Source organism: Nycticebus coucang, chromosome 6, assembly GCF_027406575.1.
Source record: "Nycticebus coucang isolate mNycCou1 chromosome 6, mNycCou1.pri, whole genome shotgun sequence".
Lineage (NCBI taxonomy): Eukaryota > Metazoa > Chordata > Mammalia > Primates > Lorisidae > Nycticebus > Nycticebus coucang.
In genome coordinates this window covers 123,348,264-123,356,902 of record NC_069785.1, presented here as the reverse complement: position 1 = coordinate 123,356,902, position 8,639 = coordinate 123,348,264, and the positions used below count along the sequence as shown (strand labels likewise).

Genomic DNA, 8,639 nt, shown 5'->3' with positions numbered 1-8,639 from the left:
AACTCCTGAGCTCAAGCAATCTTCCCATCTCGGCCTCCCAGAGTACTAGGATTACAGGCATGAGCCACCAGGCCAGGCCAAGGGCCTAACACTTTAAGTAACAATTTCAAAGTTCAAAGTCCAAAAAGTGGGCTACAGAATTATGGGGGAGATGAAGTGAGGGTGATTAAAAACATGAAGATGGCCAATACATTTTAGGAAACTCTTTAATAAAATTAATAGGTGACCTCGCTGGAGAGAACACATCTTCCAGAAACTATATTTACTACAGATCACCCATAACTATTACACTCAATATTAACTAAAAGTCTAAAGTATTGAATTTATATAAAACTTAAATACATAATTTTATAAATATAAGGATACCATTTGCATAAGCAAATAACTGTATTCCTAAAGTGTCATATTTAGTATGATTCTTACTAATCTGTTTGAACTAGGGAGGAACAAATGCATTGAGGTAGATAGACTAGACCTATCAAGCACTAAAATTGAACTCAGAACAGATCCGAAGGTTCAAAACCACCTATATTTCTCACCAGAAAACCGAGACGGGCTGACGTAAATGAGTTGTGAGGGCATTTTATTTTCTTAAAAGAACATTATGCACAATCTTTAAAGGTTTTAGCCCTAGAAAGATTCCTGGTGAGATGGGGCACCTATTTCATGCTCTCCTTTTAGCTGCCTCCTTGCTTTTTGTTCTTTTGTTATGACCTCAACTAGGCAGGCTCCTTTAGAATGTTAGTCTATTTGTGGATGAGAATCCCTTTCCTTTCCTTGGTCTCATTTCTTTTTTTTCTTTTCTTGATACAGAGTCTCACTATGTCACCCTCAGTAGAGTGCCTTGGCATTACAGCTCACAGCAACCTCAAACTCTTGGGTTTAATTGATTCAGCCTCCCAAGTAGCTGGGACTATAGGCGCCCACTACAACACCCAGCTATTTTTTGTTGCAGTTGTCCTTGTTGTTTAGCTGGCCCAGGCCAGTTTGGAACTTGCCAGCCTCGATGTATGTGGCTGGCATTGTAACCACTGTACTACAGTACAAAGCCCTTGGTCTCATTTCTTGAATGGTCTAGGGAAGTGGCCTGTTTCAAATCATTAGACTCCTCTTCCTCCCACTCACTTTTTGAGCCCCTTCTGCTGTTTGGAAAGATCGTGAGGCAAATAAGGTCTCATACATGATCATTCTATTTAAAAAAACCACTTAGCTACCTTTGCTCTAGAATGGCCACAGGTGCGGGACTATTTCCTCACTTAAGGAGGTGTTTCTAAATGTAGATAAGATATACAACCCATAATAAACTTTTTTTAAAATAAAAAATGAGTGAAATAAAATCTGGATGGGAAATGCTAGGTTACAAACTTAATTTTAAAAAATGTAAGAGAACCTTCTATCTAATCTCAAGAACAAAGGAAAAAGCTAGAAACTACAAAAAAATAAAAACTCAAGAATTATCTTTTCACTATTCACCAGCTTCCCATTGCCTGTGTAGAAATAAACAGATCATCAACTGACAACAGGCCATTTATTCAGAGTTTGCTATGGCAAGAGAGTCAGCCACCATCCATCATTTGGTTCGCTAGAGACTTACAGGCAGGGGGGTGGAAATGCTTTATGGTGAAAAAAGGGGGAAACTTCAGGTCTGCCCTGATTGGAGCTTGTTGGCGGCAGGAAGCTGGAGAAGGGCTAACTAGAGTCAAGGTATCTTATGTGATTGGCTTGGGGAGCCTATTTGGCTTTCTCTGATTGGTCCTGAGCTGGAAGCAGCGGCAAAAAACAAGGAAGCTGCCAGTTAACAACTAAGTCTTCAGCATTTGGGCTGATTGCTGCAGAGGTCAGGAGTAGGAGCTCTCTTGTCACATAGGTTTGGCCATTGCCTCTTACACATTGAAGTCTCTGAGCTGGGTGAGACGCAGGTTTTTATTTTCCTTTGACACACTTAACTTTTAGCTCCTTATGTTCGTTTTACTTGGAACTAGACAGCAGTTCTATTTCTGTTAAGGGTAAACAGAAGCATTAGGATCTGAAAAGTATTTACGGGAACAAATGCTAGCTTCACAGAGACGGTCAGGCGGGAGAACTACCCTCGGCCTTCTGGTTCCCCATTTCGTTACCCAACGCCCATTTCCATTACAACTGAACGAGTCCTCAACAGCTTAACCTCTTAGGGGCGGGCCCGGTCTCCTCCGCCTCCTTTATTGGTTGCTGGGGACATGAGGGGCGCCCGGGGACCCCCACCCTCGCCCTCACAGAGGGTTCTCATCTCTCTTATCCCTTACTCCCCCGCTAGATACCCCGCAACATCTCGGCTCCCCCGGTGCAGCACCGCCAGCCCTCAGCGCTCCGGAGCAGTTTCCTCGGGCCACCGGCATAGCCTGGGCCCTCCTCCCGACACCCCGTCACATTCCAATCCCCTTCCCCTTGGGTCCCCCCAGGCGCGCCTTCACAGACCCCCCGCAGCACCCCCTCCCCCACCGGCGTCCTCCCTCCCTCCCTCCCCGCGCGCCCGCAGTCCCCGCCTGGCCCCCTTCCGGCCCCCGCACTCCGACGCGCGCCGACGTCCCGGGGCCACTAGTTCCGCGCGTTCCTGGATGGAGGCGCGACTCGAGGGGCTCGGATGCGGCCCCCTCGGCCCAGCAGCAGCAGCCTCCCTAGCCCGCGGGAGAAGTCAGGTCAGCTTCCTGTCCCCCACCAGCTGCCGGAGCAGGCAGTTCTCAGAACGTGTCCTCGGTCGGGAATAAGGAGATCGATCCTCGCCTGGTCTCAACCCCCGACTTTCACTTTGGAGGGCGAAGACCGGGCGACTCCAGCCAGCCCCCATTCCTCAATCGTGTCTCAGTTTAGGAAAAAGCAGCCCTCCTGTCCCTTCAGAAAGGATCCCGTATTTGCCCCTTGAAATTTCCTTTGGTCAGCCCTCCCTTTTCTTCTTAGGGGGGTCCGCGGCCAAGCAGGGGAGGCCGCGACACCGGGCGGGCGCAGCGGCGGCGGGCGAGCTCTCGCCATCTTGAGTGGAGGAGGAGCCGCGGCGGCCGCCATGCGGAGAGGCAGCGAAAGAGGGAGGAGGCGGCGGGCGGGCCAGGGAGGGCGGGGGGAGAGGAGTCGAGTTAGCTCAGCCCGGCGGCGACTTCGGCGGCGCCACGAGAGCGGGCAGCGGAGGAGGTAGGGCTGGACAGCCCCGGGAGCCGACGGCGCGAGCGGCCCGGCGGCGGGGCCCCCGGAGCGGGGCAGGGTGGGGGTGGGAGGCGGCCGCAGCCGGGGGGCCGGGTGGGGGCGGGCGGAGGTTTCCGAGGAGGAAGGAGCCGCCGCCATTTTGGGAGCTTCGAGTCAACAATAAAGGACCGAGGTGCCGAGCGGGAGTGGCCTCGGTGGTAGGACTCGGGCCTGAGTCGCGGGGCGTGGGGTGAGGTGGTGGGGTCGAGGTCAGCGTTGCCGTGGGGGCTGCGGGGAGCCCCTCGGGCCGGCGCGGGGGTCTCTCGGGCGTAGGCCTACGGCCTGGCCGGGCCTGGGGAAGAAGGCGGGCGGCAGCTGTGTGGGGTACGGGCGTCTAAGGAGTCGAATATAGGAAAGTAGTGCGCGGTGGGGTCGGGAGGAGGAGCAGACCAGGTGGAGGCGCTTTATAGAAGAGGGGAAAATATGGGGCCAAAGGAGGCAGCAAAGACCGAGGGGGATGGTGGTGGAGGTTATAGGGTCCGAGGCGGCCCTATAGGGGGCGGCAGGGATATTGGAGGGCTCTGTTCTGGAGAGGGCAGGCAGCTGCAGTAGGCCGATAACGAGAGGGTGTTTAGGGAGTCCCCAATTCGTGGAGGAACCCAGGGGATTTCTGGGTGGGGGGGGGAGTCCCTATTGTTTCCTACCGGCGGACCTGGTCCCCGGCTCTCGTTGCGCAGATAGGATTGCTGGGCCCCAGCCCTTTTGTGTTTATGGTCGGAGGGAGCCGACTTGAGTGTGTGGTGGTGGGGTCGGGTAGGGGGTGAATTATTGCCCCGCAAATACCAGGCTCCAGTCATTGGCTTGTCTTCTTTATCAGTCACTCTCTTTTCTCTTCCACGCTCCCCTTTTCCCATCAAACCCAGGCAACTCCAACTTGCAGCCTAAGCTTGGAGAAACTGCGCTGCATTTGCAAACAAAAGCTCTTGTCCGCGATGACGATACTGTTTTGGGTGTGAAACTGTCAATTGCTAACTACGATCTGGGAAGTGCCTGCCGTAATTAACTCTGCCAGGGGCTCCTCCCAACTACGTTTCTTAGTGGGGTGTTTTTTTTTTTTTGAAATGTAGAACTGTAACTTGCAAACCTAAATTGGGAAGGAGTAGGAGGAATATTTCCTTATCTGAGACATAAAGCTGCAGTGCAGGTTTCAGTTTAAGAAGGGGAGCAGTTATCACAGAGGGTTTACGGAGAAGGCCTTACTGTGCACGCCGGACGGAAAGGATGATACCGTTCAGTCTTTACAGGTTGCACTTTTTATCCTCTTAGTGGTTTGCAAACAGATAATTCTCCCCGTGTGAACTCAGTGAAATCGTTGATCATGATATAAACCTGTCAATACAGGAAAGTAACTCTTGGCCATATCTATTTGAGAGGTCAGTCAGATTCAGGAAGACTTAAAAATAAACAGTTTTGTGTATGTGATGATTAGGATTTGCTTGTGAGCAACTTGTTCAGTTTTTTTTTTTAAGAAGACATAAGCATTTTGTAATTTTTGAGATGTCTTTTGATTTTGGAATTTTGAGATGCTTATTTGTATGGCAAAAATAATGAGCAGCAATAAGCTATTTTGGTAGGATATGTAAAGGATTTTAAAAGTAAGCTTTGGGGCTTTGTTTTCTCGAGTTTATATATTAAATTTTTACTTACTAAATTTTAAAATAAGATTTCCATTTAGGTAACGATTTTAAAATGGAGATCAACCAGTTAAGTATATGTTACATTCAGTACTTTGGGTTTCTTGGAACGTTTTATTAAAAACTACTTGTGTGTTTAGTCTTTCACAGATTTTTTTTAAACACAGGAAATTTCCTTTTTAAAAAGCTCTTTTGAATTAAGATGCACTTTTTGAGAAAGTATTATATTGAAGGGTAGCTTATAGTTGTTTAATATTCGAATTTTAAGGTAGCTAAATATCTACGTGGGTAACGTGGGTGTGTCCATATCCCTTGACTGCTTCATTTATTGTTTGAAGGGCAAAAGAAAAGGGGGAGAAGGAAAATAAGTTTTTCTTCATAAAGTTTAGCTTTCATAATTGTAATTTATAAGGGCACAAAAGTGTTTTTTGTTCTGAAAGTATTAAATTCAAGTCAAACCTCACTTAAGTCTTCAAGGACGCTCAGTTGCAGCCAAAAATGGAAAACAAAATTAATGAATTGTCTTGTTCAAGTTTATGTTTACTTTAAATAAATTACGTGATACCAAGTTGTAATGAAATTGTGTATAATGCATCATTGACTTTTAGACATGTCAGAGACTTCTGGAGAATTCATCAGAAAGGAAACTGAAGGGAAGAAGAGATTGTCATTTGGCAACTAATTCTAATTTAGTCCTAGTATTTTTTTTGCCTTATCCCTGGGCTGCTCTGAATTGACAGTTTTAAATGTTTGAGATTTTTCTCTGTGTAGGTTTGCTTTTTGAAGCAGTTCATTTAATCTTTCCTAGCTTGGCTTCTGATTAGGTCTAAGTGTAGCTGTATGGATTTTTTTTTTCCCAAGTTGTTTAATTTAAAAGATGAGAGTTCTTCTAAAAGGATTCTTTTATTGGGGAAACAAAACATTTTTCTCTTGTATTTGCTAATTTGTTTTTTTTTTTGTTTGTTTCAGATTGAAGTGAGTGAATTCAGATATAATTCAACCTTGTTAGAGGGCTTTTTAGAAATAAAAAGTTGATTCGGTGCATGAGAGCAAGTTACTGCTGCTTACCGTTCACAGACTTACAGGTGCTTGCCTGCATTGCAATAAAGGACTCATATATTGAGCAAGACTTATATTTATCTCTTCGTTTTGGAGAGCCTAATAAACTGTTATTACAGTTTCTCTACTGACTTTGAGAAGTTCTGAAGTTTGAAGGAGACACCTTTGCAGTTAACACAGCATGAGCACGGCCAGAACAGAGAACCCTGTTATAATGGGTCTGTCCAGTCAAAATGGTCAGCTGAGGGGCCCTGTGAAACCCAGTGGTGGCCCCGGAGGAGGGGGCACACAGACACAGCAACAGATGAACCAGCTGAAAAACACCAACACAATCAATAATGGCACTCAGCAGCAAGCACAGAGTATGACCACCACTATTAAGTAAGTGTTAGAATAAATAATAAACACATTTGGGAAACCAAGGAGACGATGATTATTACTTTGTTGGCGACTGCTTTATATATACTTAATTTAACCATTTTGATTGCAAGTAGAGGACAGATGACTGTTTCATGGCCAGTAGATATTTGCAGTAGACTAATGTGTTTCTGGCTATAGTGCAACAATTAATGAACATGGGCACAGATGATATATATCAGTTTTCTCTAGATTATTTTTAAAATCATTTCTGCCTTTTGTAATTAGTTCATTGTAGAAGTTAATAGCTAAGCTTGTTGTATATTATATGTACGTTAATAAAATGATCGGGTTATTTTTATCAATGTAGTTTTTCTTAGTATTATAACTGCACATTACCCTAACTTAAATAACAATTAAAGCAAATTTTGAATTTAAAGACTCAAAGTCTTGTACAGTGTAGTATTTAGTTTATTGAAATTTGCTTTTTTACTTTGCAATAAAAGCTTTTTCCTCATTTTATACCCAAAGCAAATCATAGGGAATGCACGGTCTTGAACTCTTAAGACTTATTTCTGAATAGTTCCAAAGTCTTTTGTTAATTCTAAAATTTAAGTCTCCTCTTGCTACAGGATACTTTTTTTTTTTTTTTTTTTTGAGACAGAGTCTCACCAATGTCCTCAGTAGAGTGCTGTGGCACTATGGCGTCACAGCTCACAGCAGCCTCAAACTCTTGGGCTTAAGCGATTCTCTTGATTCAGCCTCCCAAGTAGCTGGGGCTATAGGCGCCCGCCACAATGCCCAGCTAATTTTTTTTGTTGTTGTAGTTGTCGTTGTTGTTTAGCTGGCCTGGGCTGGGTTCGAACCTGTCTCAGTGTTTGTGGCTGGTGCCGTAACCACTGTGCTGTGGGCGCTGAGCCAGGATACATATTTTTTGAAGCTGGAAGTTTGTAGGCTGTTTGTCATCTTTAAGTGCATACTTTAGCACTTAAAGTATTCGGTAACTCAATAAAGGTTCACGTATAGGATGTTATCATTTAAGACTCTTGATCCCAGTTGAGGTTTGGCATTTGTTAAGAACTAGCCGTATAAAATGATTTAACCTCTAGAAATCTTTCTAAGATAAAGATACAAATCTAAGATACATTTAAGTAAACCAAAGTATTGTTATTACAACTTATATCTTTTCATTTCCTAGAGAAAAACAACCCTTACAAGCTGCCAGAGTATATAGAGGATGACTGCTGTTTGGTTAGGTAGGGACCTGTAAGAAATAGATTCCTAACAGTTGGTTTGGTCACTGGGCAAATTGGCATTAGTGCATATTCTGTTACTTTTAAGGTGAATCCTTTAATTGGTATAGAAATGAAAGATATTTTCTAAACCGTAGTTTTTCTTGGCAAAAATAGACTACCAAAATTGGTGGCTTTTAATTTTTTTTTTTCAGTCTAACAAGTTGGCAGTATATTTTTAATTCTTAAGAATAGAAATATATAAAGCTGTGTTACTTCATTGTGAGAGTATTTTCTGTTTAAAAATGATTCTGATTTTTTGCTTTTCCTGGAATTGTTTCTTTGTAGTTCTGTCAGTTCTTTAGATCTCAGTTTAAGTGCCATTCTTCCATGAAACTGTCTAGATCCCATCAAACTGTCTCAGAACTCTTGTAATGTTTATCTCTATCACTGTCTCATTTTAAATAGTTTTTTCACTTTAATTTCTTGTGGGTAGATTTGCATTTTATTACGCATTATTACTCACCCTTTGTTGAATTTGAAAGTATGGCAAGCTGACCTGGAATGTTGAACTGACATTTTTGATTAGGAACTTGAAGATTTAGGCTGAGATGAAAGGCTTTTAGTAGCCTTGAAATTGGTAGCAAAGAGTTAACAGTGTTAGACTATTTGCTTTATGTGGAACCTAGCTTTAAATAAAATAAGTGCTTGTGAGCATTTGAAATCAAGCCTATGAAATGTTTTAGAGAGTGATTATATAAGAGCTATAGTGAAATCAGTAAAGACTCATTTTTAAAGATTACATAGTTGAAAGCACTGTCTACAAATGTTTCCCATTGGTATTTATTTAATTAGGTGCTTTGAGTTTTTATTGTTTAAGGTTTTTACCTGATGAAAAAAGAGAAGTTTAAGATCCTGAGCGTCTGCGCTGTGGAATGATGACTGTCTTGCTCACATTTCCTCCTTCTCGGAGGACCAGTGTCCGCCAGATTGTGTAATGGGTCCTTTACTTGCTATTTCATTCGTTCTGACCTAATAATAAAAATCAGAATCACAAAAAAAGAAAAGAAAAAGTTTATTTTTTGCTTCCCTTCCCCCATTGAGAAATTAATATTTTATTTATATTTTCCTTGTTTTTATTCTT

The 8,639-nt window shown here is 43.5% G+C and overlaps 1 protein-coding gene across 5 annotated transcripts in view; it reads left to right on the top strand.

Annotated features, from left to right (window-relative positions):
* Window positions 1–2,510: 2,510 nt before the first annotated feature.
* DDX6 (DEAD-box helicase 6) overlaps window positions 2,511–8,639 on the top strand; it is a 43,812-nt gene continuing 37,683 nt past the window's right edge. Inside the window, exons 1-2 of one of the 5 annotated variants that reach the window (XM_053594522.1) lie at window positions 2,511–2,675; window positions 5,817–6,287. In XM_053594522.1, coding sequence (XP_053450497.1) covers window positions 6,088–6,287 — 200 coding nt within the window. In that variant the 5' untranslated portion in view covers window positions 2,511–2,675; window positions 5,817–6,087. Of the gene's footprint in view, window positions 3,163–3,291; window positions 3,404–5,816; window positions 6,288–8,639 lie in introns of those variants that run through there. The other 4 variants (XM_053594518.1, XM_053594520.1, XM_053594523.1 and 1 more) reach the window with 4 other exon arrangements.